This window comes from Microtus pennsylvanicus, chromosome X, assembly GCF_037038515.1.
Source record: "Microtus pennsylvanicus isolate mMicPen1 chromosome X, mMicPen1.hap1, whole genome shotgun sequence".
Classification (NCBI taxonomy): domain Eukaryota; kingdom Metazoa; phylum Chordata; class Mammalia; order Rodentia; family Cricetidae; genus Microtus; species Microtus pennsylvanicus.
In genome coordinates, this window is record NC_134601.1 from 32958249 (window position 1) to 32980127 (window position 21879).

Sequence of the window (21879 nt, forward strand, 5' to 3'; positions counted from 1 at the left end):
CAGGGTGAAGAAGCAACTCACCCAGGTTCATGCATCGAGCTCCCGGGAGATTCTGCTTCACTTACCAGACGAAAGAAAATGGGCCAAAGGAATAGAAGGGGTCAAAGTTCAACTGCCGGCTAGCCTTCTTCCAAGAGCAAGGTTCAATTTTAACCGATAGATGGAAGCCTGTCCATCCCATTTAGGGAAGTCCCAACTAGGGCTCAGAACGGGAGCAACTATCTTAGGTTGAGACGGAAGGGCAAGGGAAGGAGGCGCCATTTTGCTTTTCAATAAGATGCCCTCACGGTTAAGGTAAGATTTGAGAAAGTAGGCAAGTTGATCAACAGTGCTTCTCCTGAGAACTGCTTTGATAACACCTGGGTGACTTTCCTTTATGATATTCTGAGCCATCTTGTTGTGAGGGGTGCTAGGCTACAAAGTTGCATGGGATAGCAAACCCGAGTTCCTGCAAAGGCAAGGAGAAGGCAGGCGCTGTCACAGATGAGACCGTGGGCATGTGAGGATATCCATCCTGGACTTGGGGGCGTAGAGACGCCCCCCCCAAAAGGTAATGTAAGGCACTTCTGTTGAATGAATCAGAGCTTAAAAGGCTCAGGAGAGTGGAAACCCATCTCAGGCAGGAGCTTAAAGCCACAGAAGAGCTAGAAAGCATGCTACATTCAAGGGCAAATGAAACAAATTTTTAAGGGCAGAGAGATGAATCTAAAACGATAGTCAGAAGTTGGATGGTTAGCACCAGGCATTGGGGCAGACACCTGTAACCCCAGCCGTGGAGAGTTAAGACAGGAGGATGGCTGTCTTAACAGCAATAGTGCCAGAACAGCTAGGGATACATACCAAGACCTTGTCTCTAAAAAAAAAGCCACAAACAAACAAACACACACACAAAAGCAGATGATTAAAGAATCCAGAATACCACAGTAAAGACTTGGTTCATGAATGTATAGTGTTGGATGTCCGCATGTGTTTTCCTAAAAAGTTGTACTGCCTCATGATAATCTGTCACCCCTTCCAGTCCCCCCAAAAAGAACCAACCATAAGTCTAGCTGTTGGTGAGGCAAGACCATGACCTGATTTGGTGGCCCGTGTGCAGACAGATTGTGAAACAAAATGCTGGAAGTAAGAAAATTTGTTGAAGAGTAATTGGGACAGAAGTAAACATGAAGGCCCAAGCTATGGTTGCTACTGAGGGAACCAAAGAGATACAATTGACAGTATTTAGTGGGTGCCCAAGCATTCCTCCTCATTTGTCAGCGGCCCCCAATGACTAAGTGAGAAAATGCATCTCACCTTTACCCCAGCCCTCACCTCATCCTCTGATTTCATAAGTGAACAGAAAGGCCTGGCATTTTGAGGCTCTGTCCCCAACATGACATTCTCCGAGGAGAAAAATCTTTTGGCTGACCTCAGGTAGAGCAACAAACTGACCTCCACCTGTGACTTCAAAACATGGGCAGAGTTCAGTTAAGAAATCAGCACAATTCCAAGAAAAAGGCAAACATCATTCCATTTATTTTTCTCCTGATTCATCTTATGCCAATACCCAGACTGAATGAATAGCAGGCAACGAGGATGCAGGTCCCCAGACAAGCAGATTCTCAAGATGCCTTCTTCTGTTCCCTTCCCTTCCCTCAAGGGGCTCCAGTATTGCTTGGATCTGGTGATGGTATCTCTGGAGAAGAAGCTGGAGGCCAGCCTCGCTCCCCTGGAGATTGGTTTATATGGCTGCTACCTTCGAAAACTGGGGGATCAAACGGCCCTGGAGGAGTGACTGCTTTCTTGTCCAAGGGCATCCCTTGCCCTGCTCTACTTCCTGAGGCCTTCAGCAGTCAGGTCTTCCTAATTCCCTTCCGGGTCTTAGGAACCTCCTACTGTTGGCACAAGAGCAGCTCAGACAAGAACATGCCAGAGGCCTAGCCTTGCAAGCCCATCAGAAAAGCCAGGGTGTACTAGACAGCCCGAGGACACTGGTTTTGGTCCAGAAAATTTGTGTCTGGAGACTCTTTGCTAATTGATGCCCTTGGAAACCTGCCAAGTGTAACTAGGATTGCTTCAGTTTGGACAGGTCAGGGGTGGGTCAGCGGGATGAGCTGTGGCCTTGTGTGGTGTGGCCTCTGGTGCCCTCGCACACCCTTCTGGCCCTATTTCATTGACCTCTTCCTCTGCATTCTCCTCCTTGTCCTCCCCATCTTCCTCGCTGTCAGAATCCTCATACAAGTTGATGGTGGCCTGGACGGGGAAATTCTGTAGTAGCATCTCCCCAGCACTGTACAGGTAGTCAAAGGAGCGGGATCTCGGCCAGAAGAGCCTGCGGGCAAAGGAGAAACAGGGCGCCTAACTTAGGCAACTCTCAGATGTAGAGGGACCAGTAGGGGCAAGAAGGAAGAAGACCCTTAGAGCTGCTTGTTAGCTTCAGGAAGGGTCTTAGAGGGAAAGGAAGAAGTAACTCTGGCTCAGAATATTTGCAACTGTTACAAAATGGTTCCAGGAAGGAATGTCACCTCTGACAGACCTAGAACTGTGGCAGAGGGTGAGCCACCTCAGCGTCTCTCGGTTCTAGTGCTGACATCACTCACCACTCCAGCCCTTCTTTTCCTATTAAGGAAGAATTCTGTGACTGCTCAGGGTCCCAGGATTTTACCCTTAGGTCTCAGTGACGGGAAGTCCTCCGGGGCAAGTCACTTTGGCCTCCTCTCATGGTCTCTTTCCTCCTGAGTCATGGCTTTGTCATGAGCAGGCACAGTGCTCGGGGCTGTTTTTCACATTCTGAACTCGAACACCAGAGGCTTACCTGACAGGGTGACGGAACCCAGCTGTGGCCTTGGTGACCTCCGCAGCTGTTACCCCAGCAGCAGCCTGTCCAAAGCAAAAGCTAGTATGTGGTTAAAGTGCCTCTCCCCCATCGAGGGGCAGAGATCTGCCAGTTCGGACAAACTGCAAAAGACTCTAGGCATCTCTTGAGATCAGTCACCTCCCAGCCCGGCCCTGCAGCAAGGGGTCAGTCTTAGATCTTGGTAAAATGTAAGCAGAGTCGTGGGGCTGGTTTTCTTCCCTGCCCCTGTTCCCGGGCCTGTTTGGAGGCTGTCCAGGGGACAGAGTTCCATTAGAGGACAAAACATTCACGGAGCAGCGTGGGAGAGCAGGGGGGCAAGGGATTGAGAGACCGGAGTCCAGCATCAGTGAGGAGTCCAGCCCAGGTCCCTTACCCACTCGAAGCTTTGCTCTCCCAATCTCGTTTGTTGTGGAAACCTTGGCCCTGCCCTCCTCCCAGAGCTGCAGTGGCGATAGAATGTTAACAGAGTGGGCAAGATGCTGCCCCAGATGAGCAGTTTTGGAATGAAGGCAGGCGACGTCTGAGAAGGGATATGGCTGTAAGGGCCCGTGTAAATATGTCACGGGGTTTCAAACTCACCGAGTCCACCGGCATCCTCACCTGCCTTGGTTGGTCATTGGCGGAGGGCAGCCAGGGTCTCCAAAGACTTTCTCTAGAGCAAACAGAAAAGATCAATTGGTAGAGAAAGAGGCCTAAATGTAGGCTTCCTCTGGTCACAGAAGTGGCCTCCTAAAAGCTTAGCTCAAGCCATCTGCTCCAGAACACCTTTTGTCCCTTGACCACTAAATCAGTACTCCTAGCCCACAGTTCTGTTATTGTCTGCATGCGCCCCTTAGGCTGAAAGATGCGTATGGGTATGTCTGAAACCTCAATCCCTACTAGGATGCCCCATACACAGGAGGGACTTAAAAGTGTTTTGAATATGGATGTGAAATATGTGGAGGAGAGAACGCCCATTGTATAGGGAGCATCTTGCTACCTACTTCCTGTACCAAGTAGTAGTGAACAGAATGCTGTTTTCCTAGCTGGAGAAAAGACCCAGAATAGTCCTGGGCCCATTGCTTCTCCTCTAGACTTCTAGAGGCAAGGAAAAGGAAATACGAAACTTGTGTCATGCAAAGGACATGAGGCAGCACCCCAACCAAAGGCCTCTTTAGACTTTGTCCTTTTCACCTTATATCACCTGCCACCATCTAGGTCCCAAAGTCCAGGCTGCACTAAGCCCAATTTCCACGGCAATTTCTCCTGTTCCCTCAGGGAATTGTAGACTATCCCATGAGGGTCAGGCTACTTGGCTTTCTGCTTTGGCAATGTCCACTGTCTCTCAGCCCACTCCTGTCACCTGGAGTGACGAGTGAGTCCAGCTGAAGGTATAGAGGAAGGTTTGAGGCTCTTTGGTGTCTCCCCCTTCAAAGAGAACAAAGCCAACACCATTGGGGCCGTCCTACCTTCTCCCAGCTTTATCGCCCTAAGCCTGAGTTCAGGCTGTCAAAGGCCAAGCTCCACTTACCTTTCATTCCCAGACGCTTCTCGTCCACCAATTTGTGCCTGGACGGGGGCTTGGGCCGGGGCCAGGCCAGGGGGAGCAACAGCAGGAGCAGCAGGATCCATCCTTGGGACACCAAGACAGGCGACTGTGACTTTTCCAGTTCTCGGAACCTTCTGCACTCGTTTGCCTTTTCCCCCAGAGACCCTTTTATAAGGCCCGCCTTGACTCATCAGTTATTCAGGCGGAGCAGGGGGTGGGGGAATGTGGGCCGGTTGTGAAAATTTAGGGAGGGGGCTCGTGGAGAGAGAGCTACGTTCTTGGGTGTGAAATCTCTCCCAGTTCAATAAACAGGGTCCAGGTGAAGGTGAGGGGTCTGCTTAGCTCCAAGGCAGAAAGGAAAACAAAGAAGGGGCGAATTTCACACCATTTGTGTTATTTCCCCAGGCAGCATCAAGGCCCAAGGTGGGAAGGAGGGGTGCTCATTAGCACCCAAAGGCACCCAGGCTTGGCTGGGACAGGGGGCTGAATACTTGGGCCTTTTAGCAAAGTTGGGTCCCAGTGAAAAAAGAAGGCTGCCAGCTCTAAGGAGAGTGAAGCACTCACCTGGTAGTTCAGCTCAAATCCCAAGTAGATTTGCCAGGTGGACCTGATACAGGGTCACTGCCATGAAGCCTGCCACGTGGCTTCGGATAAAGAGGGGTTCTGGGGGGAGCAGGTCCAATCTCTTGCAGAGTGAACCCCAAGTCACCTTTCAATGCCTCCCCACACCCCTCCTCACTGCTCAGTTGACTTGCAAGAGTGTCTAAAGCCCCTCTCTGGCCTCAGCAGAAAGCTGTGTGGTGTGGGGAGCAGGCCCGGGGGAGTTTGCAGGGCAGATTCCAAATGGCACAGCTCAGCTTCTGGTTTGGGAGCCCAGGTGCTGGAGACTGGGAGGGTTTCTGCCCAGCACTGTGCCGCCAAAGAACCATCCCAGGCCTCAGTACTCTCATGAGAGATGAGGCTGCTGGCCCAGTGGTCCCCAAGGACCTGCCAGCCTGAGCACTCTGTGACAAGAGCTGGGGAATGAATACTGACCCCAGCAAGCCAAAAGGTTGGAGCAGAGCGCTTGGTGTTCGCCACCTTTTGGGCCTTAGCCAAAAAGCTTCCAGTTACACCAACTGGCAGGCACTTTATGCTTAGAGGTTTCAAAAATATTCCTCCTGACCTCAGTGGCCAGCACCTGCCTAGATTTAGTGTCTTGGATGTTCATCACAGCCCGGTTTGTAATGTTCAAAAATTAGAAACAACCTCAGTGTCCAATTATAGGAAACCCGTTAGTTTTATTAATTGTGGTCAATCCTTGTAATCACACACTAAGCAGACAGTCAAAATCGGGGTACCAATGCAGCGAATTGGGAAAGGCCGATGCTAAAGAGTGTGACTCAGCTCCCACCTCCAAGCCCTCGGAATTCCAGCCACACTGTGATCTGTACAGAAAAAAAAAAGTCCGGGCCAGAGCTGAGGATACGGCTTAGGGGTGGAGCATGGCCACAGCAGGGTTTGACCCCTACTCCAGAAGAGCAATGCAGAAAACAACTCCATATGAAGAAGAGTGCCCTGGTGGAAGAATCTGTAAACAGCTAATGCGGTCAAGAGTGAATTACGTAAGTTTCGAAAACGTCACTCAGGATGATCCCATTGTGATAAGGGAACCATCTGGCATGTAGAGTATGCACAGAAAAAAAACTAGGCCAGGTAAAAGGAGAGATGCTGCAGCTGTTGGCTCAGGGAGGAAGAGAGCAAGATGGGGCGTTCCTTTCCTCTTTTTGATGTTGTGATGTTTGGAAGCAGTTTCCACAGCTGATCTGATATTGTTTGGCAAACAAAAAGTAAAACCAAAGACACAAAGTTGAGTGGGTATGGATTGGGGGCGGATCTGGAAGGGGATGAGGGGCTGAAAAATATGATGTATGGAATTCTCAATTAAAAATTTAAAAAAATGTTGGGCCGGGTGCTGGTGGTACAGGCCTTTAATCCCAGCACTCTGGAGGCAGACGTGAGTGGATCTCTGTGAGGCCAGGAGGCGAGCCTGGTCTACAAGAGCTAGTTCCAGGACAGCCAGGGGCTGTTACACAGAGAAGCCCTGTCTCAGAAAAAAGAATGTGTGTGTATGTATGTGAACATTTTGTTCACATAGTCTTTATGTGAACAACTAATTTATAAAATTGTACATATTTTTAAAATATAAACAAATAAAAAACATTTATCTGTGAAGCAGAGAAAACTCTTAGAGAGATGGCAGCCATTTTGAAATACCTGAGGTTTAGACTGAAGTGAATTCTACTTTTCTGTGCAACTTCCAAGGCCAAGCTAGAGAGAGGCCCCAGGATGGCAGCTACAGGAAGACTCATTTTGGCTCAATCAAAGGAAAAGTTTCTAACGGCTCAACCACCTAAAGGCCTGGCACTGTACCTGCTGTCCCCAAACAGAGGTTTATTTTATGAGATGCATGGAGTCCTGTGGGATGTGCTACCTCAGACTGGGGTAAGCTCTCTGATGCTGAACTTTGTTAAGTGGGAGCTGGAGGCTGTATCCTCAACAGGGGGTGGGGATCCTGTAGAAATTTGCTCAAAGGAGGGAGAAGGAACCAGAAAAAGGAACAAAGCCAAAAGGACTGGGCTGAAAAGAGACAGCATGCAAAATGAACAGAACCCAGGTTATATTATCACATCCTGGAATCACAATGACCTCTGACAAAAGCAGGAGGTCAGAGGGAAAGGGGGAGGACACACATTTCTCTGGAGATCCCAGGTCACACTCAACCCGACTTAGTCATATCACCCACCATGCCACCTTTGACCTTGAAACTGTATTTCTCCAGCCACTTCCTCCTCACCAAAGCAGGCCTCACAGGATGCCTGTACTCAGCTTCCAGCTACGCTCCTGACTCTGCGGCAGCCTTCAGTCCTGTCTCCGCAACTCTTAGTTCTCCCTATACAACTGTTGCCTCCTAAGACGCAGCTTAGCATCATCCAGCCATGGAGGAGATGAAGGCATTGGCCTCCGTTGTGGGATAAAGGCCTGTTGCTGAGCCAAAATATCAGGGCCTGCCCGTTCTCTCTAGTACCTAGTACGTGGTCAAACAGATAGCAGGAAAGACCAGGATAATCCAAACAAGGGAACTTCCAATCAAAGCAATTAAGATAACAACTAATTTCTCTATCAATTATAGTGTGCAAGGGTTATCCGTGACTGTCCGGACTTTTCTGAGGAGTTAGGCACATTCTCTGGGTCAGACACTTCGTTAGGCCCTGCTTGGCAAGAAGATGGGCTACATTGAGGAAGGTGCTATGGCTCCTGCCCCAAGGTGCTCGCAGCTTAAAGGGTGGAAGAAGACAGGCTTAATCAGCCTCTGCCAAACCGGAACCCCTCCACTAACCTCAGACAGGTTCCACTGTCAAGGCCTCAGAGCGGCCTCCACGTTTCTCTGGGCCTCATTCCAAATTTCCTTCAGTTCCCTACCATGTTCCTGCCGCACCCTTCTCCCTCCTACTTCCCTGAGAAAACAGAGGCCTTCAAGCATGGGTTACTTCAGTGCCCTGCCCCAACCCCCAAAATGGGTTTGCCTCTCCAACGTCTTTTCCCACCCTCCACCCTAACAAAGGACAAGGTGCCTCTTTTGTTAAAGGCTAATCCTCCCTGCCCCCCCCCCCCCACTGCCATGGCCTGGCCTCATCCACTGTCTTCTGGGCCCTCTCTCCAGGACAGTATCCTCTTTCCCTTCAGGAATACTCCACTTCCCTACACCAGAGTGTAAAATATCTGTTGCTGCGACTCACCCCTGTTCTCTCTCCATCACTTCCTTTCTCTTCCTGCCTCCTTACCACCCTCTTTTCTTTTCTTTCCGTGGCTCTCAAGTGTGTTGAAAGGAGTGCCTAACTTCTAGGCTTTCCTCAGCTTCCCAGTCACACCTCAGCCAATGGCAATTTGGCTCCAGTTCCATCATCCCAGTGAAGAGGCCCCGACAAAGGTCACCAATGACCTCCTAATTGGCAAATCTGATGAAATCTCTGAACTGTAGCTCCTCTTTTTAGTCCATCCCCTTGCTTTGCAATGCCCAGCAATAGCCACTGGTAGACAAGCAAATCCATCTTCCTCTTTTGACCTCCATGACCAACCACACCCCTTCTTTCTCTCACTCCCTCATCCCCTCTTCTCCTTCCTCTCTGCCATCTCTCTCCTGGAAATTGAACCTCGATTCTTCTCTTCTTATTGGTTTGGAATTTTTGAGTCAGGCTCTTTCTCTCATAGCCCATACCAGCCTAGAACTCCGGTTCCTTCTGCTTCGGCTTCCACTTCCTGCGCTGATTCCCGGGCATGCTCCAGCAGGACTGGATCAACCTTTGAAGCTGACCACTCTTTCTCCACTCAGTGGCCCTCAGATCCCTATAACACCATGATGCTTCCAACGGGTCAGAGCAAACTTCACGAGGAGAAATTTCACCAGGAGAATTTCTCAACAGTTTCAAGTTACTGAATTCCAAACAACTGGCCTTCATTCGAAGATTCTATCCTTCCTAGTTTGGGGTGATAAGCGGATCCCTTTTTCAAAGTGAAGGTTATCGTGAATGCTAATTTATTTCGTTAATGTTCACGCTTGGCAGAGGGAAACATTAATTGCTCAGAATTGATTTTATAAATATTTATAGGCTGAGTGAAAGAGTAAGAGCCATATTTCCAGCCTGAAATTTTCCCAGTGGGCATCTCAAATTCATTCTAAAGTTGAACAATTCTTCTCCCCCAACAAACTTCCTGCATACCCACCTGACAGTCAGCATCGTGTTGAGCCAGTCACTCCATCTAAAATTCTCCACCTGTGTGTTGTCAGTTTTGTTCCTTGTTCTCCTTCACTGTCGTCTCCCCCAGCACATCCATTCGTTGTGTGATGGCTACCCCTGTCTAGTCTCACCTGGACGGTGGTTTACTATAAAAAGAGCTGTGGTTTCTGCATTGTAGAAATTTGCCATTTGATGTTAGAGTAATACATTATTTTTTTTTCTTTTTTCCTTCTTTTTGGGGATTTTTTTTTTTGAGATAGGGTTTTTCTGTGTAGCCCTGGCTGTCCTGAAACTCACTCTGTAGACCAGGCTGGCCTTGAACTCAAAACATCTGCCTGCTCTGCCTCCCTGAGTGCTGGGATTAAAGGCATGCATCATCACTGCCCAGTTGATTAATTCATTTTTAAATAAGTGTGGTTATGTCATATACCATTTTAACGTGCATTCTTTCTCTATGTCCTTTTGTTGATGACTTATTACTTGTTATCTATTTTTATTTTTGAGACAGGGTTTCTGTGTATGTAGCCTTGGCTGTCCTGGAACTCACTCTGTACACCAGACTGGCCTCAAACTCACAAAGATCTGCGTGCTTCTGCCTCCCAAGTTCTGGGATTAAAGACATGTGCCACCATGACCAACTATTTGTTTATTTCTATTAAAATTTATTTATTTTTATTTTATGTGTATGTTGCCTGCATGTTGTCAGCCAGTGCCTCACATGCATGCAGTTCCCATTGCAGCCAGAAGAGGGCGTCAGATTCCCTGGAAGTGAAGTTATAGATGGTTGTGAGTTGTCATGTGGGCACTGGGACTTGAACTTGGGTCTTCTGGAAGAGCAATCTGTGCTCTTCCACTGACTCATCTCTATAAAGCCTTTCCTTGGTACTTATTTTATGTTTATTTTATACTCTACAAATGGTGTTAGACAAAAGCAATTTTTAGTGATTTTTCTTAGACAACTTCAAAATAATTGTAAAGGAGCAAAGACGACTCATAACATAATCAACACATTTAGCCTAGGAATGGCTAAGAAACATGTGGTGCAGTGGTGGTTCCAGAAGTTTTACAGATAGCAGACAAGAGCTTTGAAGATGTACATGATGGTTGGCTACCAGAAGCTGCCAACAACTAATCAGAGCCAATCCTGTTCTAACTACAGTAGACATTGCCAAAGAATTCATCATGGACTGTTTAATAGCCACTCAGAAGAGGAAGAAAATGGGAAGAGTGTAAATACTCAATGAGTGGATGTCTAAAATATATTTGAAATAATCAATCTTGACTATCATCTTTCCTTATTATTCTAGTCAACAGCAATAAACCATTTTTCAACTGGCTTTGTGATGGACAATAATCTTGGTGGTTGGAGTGATAAGTTTGAAACTTCTTCCCAAAACCAAACTTGTACCAGAAACTGAGCCATAAGCACTGTTGGGTGGTGTGATACCTGCCAGATGCAGTACAACTATCTGGCCCTCTAGTGAAGCCATTACATCTGAGCAGTGTGCTCAGCACAGTGATGAGATGAACCCAAGACTACAATGTGTACAGCCAGTATCGTCCAAAGAAAGGGTCTAGTTCTTCACAACAATACCTGAAGCCATGTAACGCAATCAAAGCTTAAAGGAGGCGTGGATGGAGGAGGGGTATTGACATGGGTGGGTGGGGGACCAAAACCAGGATGAAGGGTGAGAGTGCTGTGAACGATGCATTGTCTATGTGTATTAAATTAGCACCCAACAGATGCAATTAATAAAGAAAGAGAATGAGAAACCTGAGCTTCTGAATCTTGCTTCATCTGGCATTTTCAACCAAGCTCTTAGCAACTGGCTACCACATCTTTAAGCATCTAGACATCATTCTGCAGAGCAAATACTTCCTCAATCAGACAGATGCAGAAAATGCTTTTTAAGGGTTTGTCAAATTCTGAATCACAAACTTTTATGCTACGGGAATAAACATACTTCCTTCTTGTTGGCAAAAATAAGTTGATAGTATAGTTTCCATGAAGATGTTTGGGATTAGTTTTAATCATTAAAAACTATAGCCTGAAACCATGATTCTTTTTGAAGCAACGTAGCTTCCTGATTGTCCTTGATTTAGCTTTGCTATCGCAATGTCCTCTCAGGTATCCCATAATCTTCCTATACCATCCTGCGGATGATCTTCCTCTGCTTAAATACTTCTAATCACACCCATTATGAATGGGAAAAAGCCAACTTCCTCTGTATGGCAGTCCCTTGTCACTGGAGCCCAGGCTGCCTCCCCAGGCCCCTGCCTCTTCAGCTCCCGGTGACTAATCTATCTTTGTTTCACAAACAGGCCATTCCTCTGGAATCCATTCACACTTTGCATCCTATGGAAATCTTGCTCTCATTCTGGGGTGTATTAGAGAGTCTCCAGGTTATTCCTGCGGCTGAGTTTCTCAGACCTCGGGTTATAACTCATGGCAGGCTTCAAAGCCAACTTAGTAGGCTGAGATCCGCGCTTAACAAAATGCATAACAAACCTAAGAAGGAACCCCACCTGGGTGTGTGGTGGCGCATGCTCTCATTACCAGCACTCAGGAGGGAGAGGCAGGTGGATCGCTGTTTGAAGCCCGGTTAGCTTACATAGTGAGTTCCAGGACAGCTACATAGTGAGACCATATCTCAATATGTATTAAATCCCACTTAACAAGGATGAGTAGTGTTATTCGGAGAAACTTTTATTTTACACACATGGATAGATGATAGATAGATAGACAATAGATGATAGATAGATAGATAGATAGATAGATACATAGATACATAGATACATAGATAGTTACATAGATAGATATAGATATATAGATGATAGATTTGTGTACTGAGTTGTGCTATAAAGTATATTTCTTTTTGCGAGTCACAGTAAAAAAATGGCAGCATTAAAGTAGTTAATAAAGATGTTATTCTGTAGTTCATTTTCTTTACATAGTTCTTTGCTCTTAACAATAGAATGGCTAATTCCAGAAAACCTATTGGGTGAGGGGGCAAGTGAACTGAGCTGTGTTTAAGGACACCTCAAGGAGGAGACGTGATGTTGGGAGGGAGAAGCAGCACAGCGCAGATACTAAGAACAGAGAACATTGGTTAAACTTTGATTGCTAGACAACATTTTAAGCACTTTTATGTGGCTTAATGTGGCCTCACAAGCAACCTTAGAAGAAAGATTTTACTAAAGGCTCCATTCTGAAGACGAGAGATTAGACATTTCCCTAAGGTCCACGAGCTCAAAGTGACAAAGCTGTGCTGTGAACTCAACCACTATGCTCAACACTGCCCTCCAGTGTCGCCACAGCGGAGAAGAGGGGCTACCGAGGATGCAGCCCCCGAAGACTGAGCTGAAAGTCCCCAGAACCAGTGTCCTCTCACGTCTGGAAAACGCATCCTATTCTTTCTTCCCAGTGTCTGTTTCTTGAATCAGCACCTCTGGCCGAGGATACAAAACCCAGATGCCCAGCTGAGGGTGCCAGACAGTGGAGACAAGAACCAAGGCAGGCAGGGGCCGCTCGGAAAGATGAGAAAAGAAGGTCTCTCCCCCAAGCCAAGCATGTTCCCAAAGCACAGATAGCAAATGGTGCCTGGGACCTCTGCCCTCAAGTCCAAATGTCCCAAATGTGCCAAGTCTTGGAGACAGCCCCTCAGGTTGCTGGGACAAGGAGTTCCCTCTGGAGAACAGTTTGTTACTACCCTGCTCTCCTTCTGCAGCCGCTACCAGCAGCCTGCCCACCATTTGAGTCAGGGCTATGGTCCAGGTGCTGTCGCTCTCTTGGCAGAGCCTTTTGCGGCTCCCCCATTTGCTTCTCATTTGGACTGCAGAGGCCTAGAAAAACAAAGCTATTGGGTAAGGAGGAGGCTAGACTGGAGAGGGCCCACAAAGGTCACGCCCACCAGGGCTCTCTCCCTCTTCCTCTTTAACAGGTTGGGTCGAGGCCTGGCTTTTCCATCTCAGCTTCCCCATTCTACCCCTTCTGATACTGCCTCCTTTCCCTGACTAGCATGAGGCTTTCAGATGGGGCCGAATTCCCTGTGGTACATTCTTTTTTTCTTGTCTTTTAAATCTTCATATCCTGGTAACCACTGACAGATGCCTTCCTGCTAATAAAATGGCAATAACAGAACTGTTAACCAGCTTACACGGTTAAGCACTTTATTATCTTATTTTATTTACTCCTTCTACAAACCTTATGAGGGATTATTGCTCCCACTCAAAATTAACGGAAATGCGGGCACAGAATCCTTGGTCAGCTAAAGGTGAGGCGTGACTTAGTGGCCGTTTGGTCTTAGGCCCCTATCATCTTCTGCCTGTGTTTCTGCAGGAAACCTTCAAGCAGGAAATCTTGGCTCCCTCGTTAGACTTGGGTATGAGGATCTCTACCTCAGATGCCTACAGAGAAGACTAAACAAACAGTACATACATTTTCCTCAAAGTCTGATGTGGGTCCAGCACTCAGGATACAGTGACTCTTTCCGTTTTCGTTATTCCATTTTCCCTCCATCGCTGTGGCTACTCAGAGCTTAGACAGTGGGGGCAGAAATTCCTAGTTTGAAAGAATTTCCCTGTAGGTTACCATTGGGATGACTTGGAGTAAGTTGGCCCAGCTCTCTGAGCCTCAAATTCCTGCAGACGAAGATGCCAAGGCCCATCTCCCGGGGCTGGAGTGAGAAGAAAGAAGGTGCCGGAGATCGGCTGCTTCTAGTTGCTTGGCTCTCACACACCTTCGGGTGTTTTCTGCATGTGGGGCCACATTTGGTAGCAGCTAGTGCCTGGCCCCCACACTTTGTTCTCATACTTTCGGTCTGATGCCCAGCGCCATACAGCTTCCTCATCACTCCCATGATTCTCATTAATACTCTCGCTGCATAGTCGAAACGGTCTCCCTCACCTCTCGAACGAGAAATCATTCTCTCCTATGAGCTCATCCGTGAACCCACATGGATTCCAGGGAGCCCTCAAGTCACACTAGTGTCTGCCTTCCCCCAGAGGCCCCTCATCTGAAGCCCCCTCCCATGAAGACTCCCCTCTCCTTTGAGTGTGTCCTCTGTGGTTGTGAAGTAAGCCTCCTTATGTAGGTGTTCTGCCAACAGCCAATGGCTTCCTCCCTCCCTTAGCACCTGGCACTGAACTACTTCCATAGCAAGCGCTTGCTCTTCGTGAGTAGAACGGTGTTTGACACAGGGCATTTATTTGGTCTGAGAGACAACCAGCTCTAGACAAGGGACAAGGGTGGACTAGCAAACAGCTAGGGCAGGTGCCCGGGCCACAACAGGATGCCCTCTTGGCTTTTTGGCCATTTGATACAGAACATGTAAGGTCTCAGGATGCAGGCGGCCTTAGAGGGCAGCTATTGCCTTCAGACACAAGGTAACTCGGGAGTAGGAGAGGGGCAGACTGAAGTCCATGGGAGAATGAACCTAGAAATGTTTTCCTCATTTCCTTATAGCCAGCCAGTTTTAAATTTCCTTCCCTTCTCTCCTTGTCTTGGCTTAGACCAGCCACCCTAAAAATGCAGTCTAAAGAAAAAGGGGGGCCGTGAGATCGTGAAGGTTCAATGGACTTTTCTAAGGCTCCGACACTACTTGCCTTTTCCTGTCAAAAGCGCAAAGAGTGGGAGCAAGGGGGTAAGAGTTCCATTGTCTCCGCGTGGATGAAGGCAGAGTTCTTACTCAGTCTTCATAAGCAATGCACTTACTCCTGATAGAGGAAATGCCACTTCAGAACATCTTGGCGAAATGATCCAAATTATTGCATTTCACCCAGGTGTGGTAGCCCCGTGCCTGGAAACTCACTACTTTAGGGGGTTGAAGCAGAAGGATTGGGAACCGAAGCCAGCCTAATCTCCTCAAACAAACATACAACATGGTCTCCAGGGCTCCATAGAAAGACTCCATCCCTTAAACAAGCAAAAAATATAATGGAGTGAGCAAAACAGCTCAGTAGGTGGTGGTGTTTGCTTCACACATCTGGTGATGTGCCTTGGATATCTTGATCCCATACACAGGTGGAAGTGAAGAAAAACAACAACAAACCCCAAACAAAGCCAAACGTCCCCAAGGTTCTCTTCTGGCCTCCACACTGGTACCACCGTCCTCCCGTCCATGCGCACAGACGTACAATAATAATAAATGACTTTTAAGTTAGGTTTTATTCTATATTAAATCATTAAATATATCTTTTTAAATATTGTGTGTGTGTGTGTGTGTGTATGTGTGTGTGTAAATAGGAAAGAAGTATTTGCACCTCTCACTGAAGTATTTACGCAACTAACTGAAAACCACCCTGGCAAACTTCTAATCCCCACTTCTGAAGAAGCACTATCCAACTTTTCCTGGAGCATTGTCTTTACTTGAAATCAATAGACAGGCTGTGGTTATTCAGAGTTGGGTATTTGGCTCGTGTTTTGTTGAAAATCAACAGTGATCCTGTCACCATAAGGAAAACAACGGGTGGTATTTGCTGTCAATCAGAAAATTTAAGCCTTCGGGTAAAATGTACAAGCCTGAAAACCTCTATCTCACACTGTGAGCTTGAGAACTTCCTTATACCCTTAAAGACCTTTATGATAAGATTAGTAGTGATATTAGGTGAGCCTGAGCTGTTTATATTGTGTAGTCAAGAATGAGTCAACAATCGGAAGATCTCTATAACCAGTGAACTGATATTTTTCTAATGACTAATGTATGATGTTCTAAAAAACCATGCATGGATAATTGATCCATTCAAAGTACAAGATAAACCAGGGGATTTTAATGTAACAGGGTACAAAAGGTTCGTTGATAGGGTTTTAGTTTCAACAGTGCAAATAAATATTAAGAAACTACCACTTGTGGAGTTTAATTATCATAAAGAATCCCACACAATTCATTTCTATTGCTGCCATAAGAAATTACAACAAACTTAACAACTTAATACAACAGTATTATCTCATAGTGACGTAGGTCAGAAGTCCAGATGGGTTCGTCTGTGTTCTCTGCTTAGGGTCTTACCAATGCTGAAGTCATATTATCAGCTGGGCTGGGCTCTTATCAGGAGAATCTGAGAAAACATTTCCTTCCAAGGTTGTTATGAGAATCCACTTTCTTCTGAGCCTGTTTTGAGGTCCCTGTGGCCTTGCTGGCTGTCACAGTGAGGCAGTTCTCAATATCTAAAGACTATATGCATTTCTTCTCGTATAGAGCCTGTAGTTTGAAACCATCAAGGACACATGAACCACTTCTCACTTTCAAAGACCTATGACTTCCTTGCCTGCTACTGGAAAACTTATTTAAAGTGAGCTTATAATTAGATGATTTCTATTTGTTCTGTAACTAATACAATGGTAAGAATATCTCACTATAAATACCTATTCTCAAAGGTCAGAGATTCTTCAGAGTTAAGAGTCATCTGTAGGTCAGTGCTAGAATTGTTCCTGGAAAGGGTTACAGGGCCCCTCTTGGTCAACCACCTATCCTTGTGAGGCCTGACTTTCAATCTGGACTCCAGCCCTAGACAACATACAGCGTCAGCTGGAGTGTAAGAACCAGGCTGAGCATCTGGCTGCCCTTCCTTCATTCAGCAAATTTACAAGCATGTCATATAATGCAATTTTTGTTCTGAAAAATACAATGATTTTTTTCACGGATATGTGCTGTTTATCATGTAATAGATTTATAATATGTAAGGACACACACACTTCACTCTTTTTGCTGGTCAGCTCTGTGAAGCTTTTGTTTTGAGACAGGCTCTCAGGAACTCACTATGTAACTGGGGATGAACTCCTCATTTTCCTGCTCCCGACAGCCAAGAGCTGGGAGTACAGGCAGGTACCACTATGCCTATATCCACGAATGCACAGAGTTGTTGCAGCAACAGTTAGCGGTCCAATAACTAAATCAACTTCCTATGTATTTCATTTCATTCAACTTCTTCCCCATTTCATCCCTATAATCCTGTCACTCTGAGAAGGCCACACAAATATAAGCACCCTTTGGAGTCTGACTTCCTTGACTGAGAAGAACACATTTGAGCTTCATTCATACAGTTGTGGGGATCAGTAATACCACCAGTAACAGTCACTGGAGATGAGCTACCTTTCAGCTAACATGTTTTTCAATTAATTTGCATTAGGCTTAGTGAAACCCCACTGCTCTGAGATGTGGATCAGCTGACAGCTGAGGAACACCGGCTTAGCCTTTCATGATGCTTCAATAACATGTCCCTTGTTCTACAATTTGGTGCACATGGACATGATAAGCTTGCCAATGTCAACCCTAGCCACTGTGCCCTGGGGCACATACCTGTCTGCATACCTGTCTGGAGTTTATTGGCCCCAGCACAGGACAAAAGATTGTGGATGAATTCCCCAGGGAAGACTGATGCTCTGCCTGTAAGCATTCTTTAATCGCATATAGCTCTTTATCTAGGGGTGAGGCCTTGTGAGATCTCCAGCTAGGTTCTCCTTCCTTCTCAAATCTACATATCAGACAACAGTGCACTATAACCACCTACTCCACACCTCCCTGCCTAGACCTTCATATCCATGTCCTCAAATGCCCTCAAACACCATTATACTCTCTTGCATCTCAAAGATATCTGTAGACTTTTCTCTTGTACTCCCAAGAAGTCTTCTCCATGTGTGTTTCTGTCACAGAACCTCTTATATCTCCCTCTTCTCCCAACGTCCTCCCATCCCTGATATATCCCCCCACTTCTCTTTCTTATTACATTGTCTTCTCAGTTCAATTGAATGTGTCCTATGGAAACCATACTATATGCTAATGGCTGTAGAAGAGATGAATGAAATGATGAATAAAAGCGACCCTCTCTGGGCAATTATAGACTAGTGTGTGGGAAGGGAGCAGCCACTACATCCCAGGAGGACTAGGAGTGGGGGTGAGGGGACCAAATGGGGATAACGAAGTGCTTTGAGTGCAGAGAGGAAGACTAACCAGCAAAGGGTCACCAAGCAGGTGAGCAATGTGTAAACTGAGAACTAAAGGAGAGCTTTTCTAGACAAAGCAGGAGCTCCAGGCCAAGAGAATCGAGGCTGTAAAGATCTTCTGCTGAAGGAGTGTGTGGCAGGCTTGAGAAGCTGAAAGGAAGAGGTGACAAGTGTCTTGAGGGAGAGAGACAATCAGTGTGGCGCACTAGAACATTCAGAGGTACTGTAGTCAGAGCTGACAGAGGGCCACAAACAGGAAGCTGTAGCTTTGTCTAGGCAGGAGACACTGGCAATAAAGGCAGGGAGTGGAAACCAGCTGGAAGAAGGAAAAAGCTATAGGTGGGAGAAAGGATGAGAAGGACTTCCAGATGAGATGAGCAGAGGAAATTAAATCAAGGCCAACTTTGAGGTTTTGGGCTTAAGAAACCAGCTTTTTCAAATACAGAATCATGAAGGAGGACTGGTTTTAGTTCAAAGAGGAATTAAGGGCATAATTTTGGGCCAGTCATGGCTGCACTTACCTGTAATCCTACCCCTTGAGAGGCTGAGGCAGCCAACGGTGAGCCAGAGGTCTATCTGGGCTACATAGTAAGATTACCTCTCAGCAAAAAAGGACATGATTTGAGGCACAAGGAGCCACTAAGAAGATACCAGTACAAAGAGATGTAAAGCTCAGAAAAATCGGAACTGATGGTGTGGAAGCCATCCAATTGCAGAGGGTAACTGAGACCATTCAGGACACGGAAGGCGTCCGAGAGTGGGAATGCAGAATCAGAGGAAAGAGCTTGAGCCAGGCTCTTGAGAAACACCCAAATTTTATCAATAAATGTTGTTATTTGACAATTTCAGGCACGTATATAACACATTCCAACTATTTCCTCCACCCCCTCTTACTTCCCTCCCACTCCTGCTAGAAACGTCCACCTTTTAAAACAATTTTAGAAGTATTACAAAAGGAACCTTGGGCCATACGTATATTAGGCAAGCAGTTTGCCAATTATATAACCTCACACCCCTAAAATATTTTGAAATATTTAATTGGCAGGTAACATGCAACACAGTGTGATGTTTTGATGTATGTGTGCAGTGTGTAATCATTAGATTAGGATAACTGATATGACCATAACCCCAAAGGAGTCTTTAAAATTCCTCTTTATTTTATTATTTCATGTGAATAGATGTATGTCTATGTACCATATGTGTATAGTGCCTTTGGAGGCCAAAGGAGGCATCGAACTCCCTGTAACTGTTGTTATAGATGGTTGTAAGCAGCCAGGTATATGCTGGGAATCAAACCAGGGTCCAGTGCAAAAGCAGCCAGTGCTCTTAACATCCAAGGCACCTCCCCAGCCCCACCTGAAATAATTCTTACTTACTTGTATGGGAAACATTCAAGATCTTCCTCAATAGCTGTTTTAAAATACTAATTGTTGTCAAGCCTAAGTAACCTATGAACATGGTACATTAGAAGCTATACAACTGCGCCCGGGTCCCCATTAATCATTGACTCCCCATTGCCCTCATTCCATGTCCTTCTGAGGCTCTGACAATCTCTCTTTGGCTCTCTAATCTTGTAAAACACCAATTCTTACTGTCTGAAAGAGGAGAAGGAGCCAGGGGAAAAGGAGTTCAAGAGGTAGGGTGAAGAACCATGGGGGTGTTGTGTCAGAAGCCAAGAAGAGTATCTCATGAGGATACTTATGAGGTTACAGGAAGCTGTAAGGAAGTAAGGGAAGCTAAGGCCTCAAAAGTAGCCACTGGGTTTTTTGACATGGGGTCACTGGTGACAAGAAAGTCTTGGTTTGGTGGAATGATCAGGTAGCACTATCTCAAATCTTTCCCCTGACACAGACCCGCCGACTCTTCCCAGAGTCCTTTTGTCCTTATCCCTGCCTCAAGTTGCTGTTGTTTGTCCTTCTAGATTCCTTTAATCTTGTTTCCTTCTTGTTGTTCTGTGAATTATTGTTATCTGAGACATTGTCTCTGTAGTCCAGGTTAACTTGAAATTCACCATGTACCACAGGTTGGCCCTGAAGCCATGGCAATCCCGCATCAGCCTCTGATTATAAGGATCGTGGGCACACGCCATGCCCAGCTTTATGCCATGCTTCATAAAACCCCTGGCTTCCTGCACGTTAGGCAAACGGTCTGCTTATTAAGCTATATCCCCAGCTCTAGACTTCTCTTTCTGTCACACCATCTCGTCCCTCTCCAAGACCTTGCTTTATCTAGATGACTTCCATCCTCTTCCTCAAACACTGCTCTCACCGCTTCCGCCCTCTTCTCCTCTTCTCCTTTCAGACCTTCCTTCCGCCCCCACTTCGTTCTCATACTCACTCTTCTCCTTAGCCAGCGCCCGCTCTCCCCAGACTGCTGCTCTCCCCCTTTCCTCTGTATTCTTCTCCATCCTCTCCCGAGATAGGCTGGCTGGATCTCAGCCGGGGGTCTCAGCAGAATCACCACTAAGATCCCTCGCAACCTCAAAACCCAGGGCTTATACACTTTGGCAGGGGGCCACCAGGATCTGTCAGTGCCGACCTGTGTGAAGCATTGTTAGAACCTAGTCCTTGAATGCTTGCCAACACAGTAACCACATCCTTCGAACACAGTGCCCTCATCCGCCCTGGCGCCCGCCCGTAAGATTTCTGCCTTTTCCTATCCTCAGTTGCCCAGTATCACTGAGAGCTGATAAGCTGCCCCAGCACCACGAAGTCAAACCTCTTGCCTCCAGCCAGCATTTTTGAAGTGTCAAAACACTTTCAGATTCATTAGTCTGGGCTTGAAGAGTCAGCTGTGGGGAGCCTGGAAAAAAAATATGGAAAGATTTGCTCAGGGTCACAGAGCTGGTTAGAGGATTAGCATGTTGTCCTTATTGCCCCTGTGGCCTTGCCTGCCTTCATACTGAGTCCCCAGGCCTGGTGCAGGCCTCACTGACCTTAGCTTGTCCCAGCCTGCCAAGGGGGACAATCCTGAAGAGTCTCTTGGGCAGGCATATTTGGCGGGGTGGGGATGGGGGGCCAGTGTCCCATTCATACCTGCAAGGCAGGGATGGGCCATCTTAGGAAAGACGATGAATTCTGCTTTGCTTCACTGAATTCTCCCTAGGCAACAAATCTGTTTGCTTTGATATTACTTTAAAAAAAAAACCAAACACCTAAAGTACACTGATTCAGAATCCAAGTCCAGAGTGGGCCAGGTTTAGTACTCCGGGGTGCTTCTGCTCTGCGTTAGCTCAGTGAGAGCATGCGTGAAAAAAGTCTCAGCACAGTGGTCCCTGACCTGAAGACCATTTCTATATGGGATTCTCTGGGAATCACAGTGTGTCCGCCCAAAAGTTTACTCAACCAGACACCTAGATACCAGGTCTAACTCACCTTGAGTTGCTAGGTAGTTTCTTCTTTCACCTCACTGGGCTTACATTTCTTTGTTGGAGACATCAGCAGCCATCTTGGTTTCATAATATATATTGTGTTAGCCCTTCCAAGTAAACACTCTCTAGTCAAGTAATTCTAGGCCTAGGGATTTGTTGCAGTTATATGGAAGGGTGAGCTTTCTTCTTTTTACTAGCAAAAACAATGGTATATGACAAAATGTCTGTTTATGGTTAAAGAAATCATTTTACATGATGTACTGCATCGCAGGTATTGGAGAGTTTCAAAAGCGCTGATTTCTAATTGGTACAGGAACAGTCCATGGTGCAGTCCTTAGAAAAGATGAAGTGTACAGTGAACTTGAGGCTAGCCTGGGCTACATAGATAACTTGTCACAATTTTTAAAAAGGGGGGGGATGATTGTG

General features: G+C 46.5%; 1 protein-coding gene across 1 annotated transcript; it reads right to left on the minus strand.

The window, feature by feature from the left end:
• Positions 1-1575: 1575 nt before the first annotated feature.
• On the minus strand, positions 1576-4447 carry Ripply1 (ripply transcriptional repressor 1). The gene is made up of 4 exons (XM_075956889.1): positions 4347-4447; positions 3416-3488; positions 2795-2859; positions 1576-2311 (listed from the first exon to the last, which is right to left on the minus strand). The coding sequence occupies exons 1-4, from the start codon at positions 4445-4447 to the stop codon at positions 2056-2058; spliced, it is 495 nt and encodes a 164-aa protein (XP_075813004.1). The 3' UTR covers positions 1576-2055.
• Positions 4448-21879: the final 17432 nt, after the last annotated feature.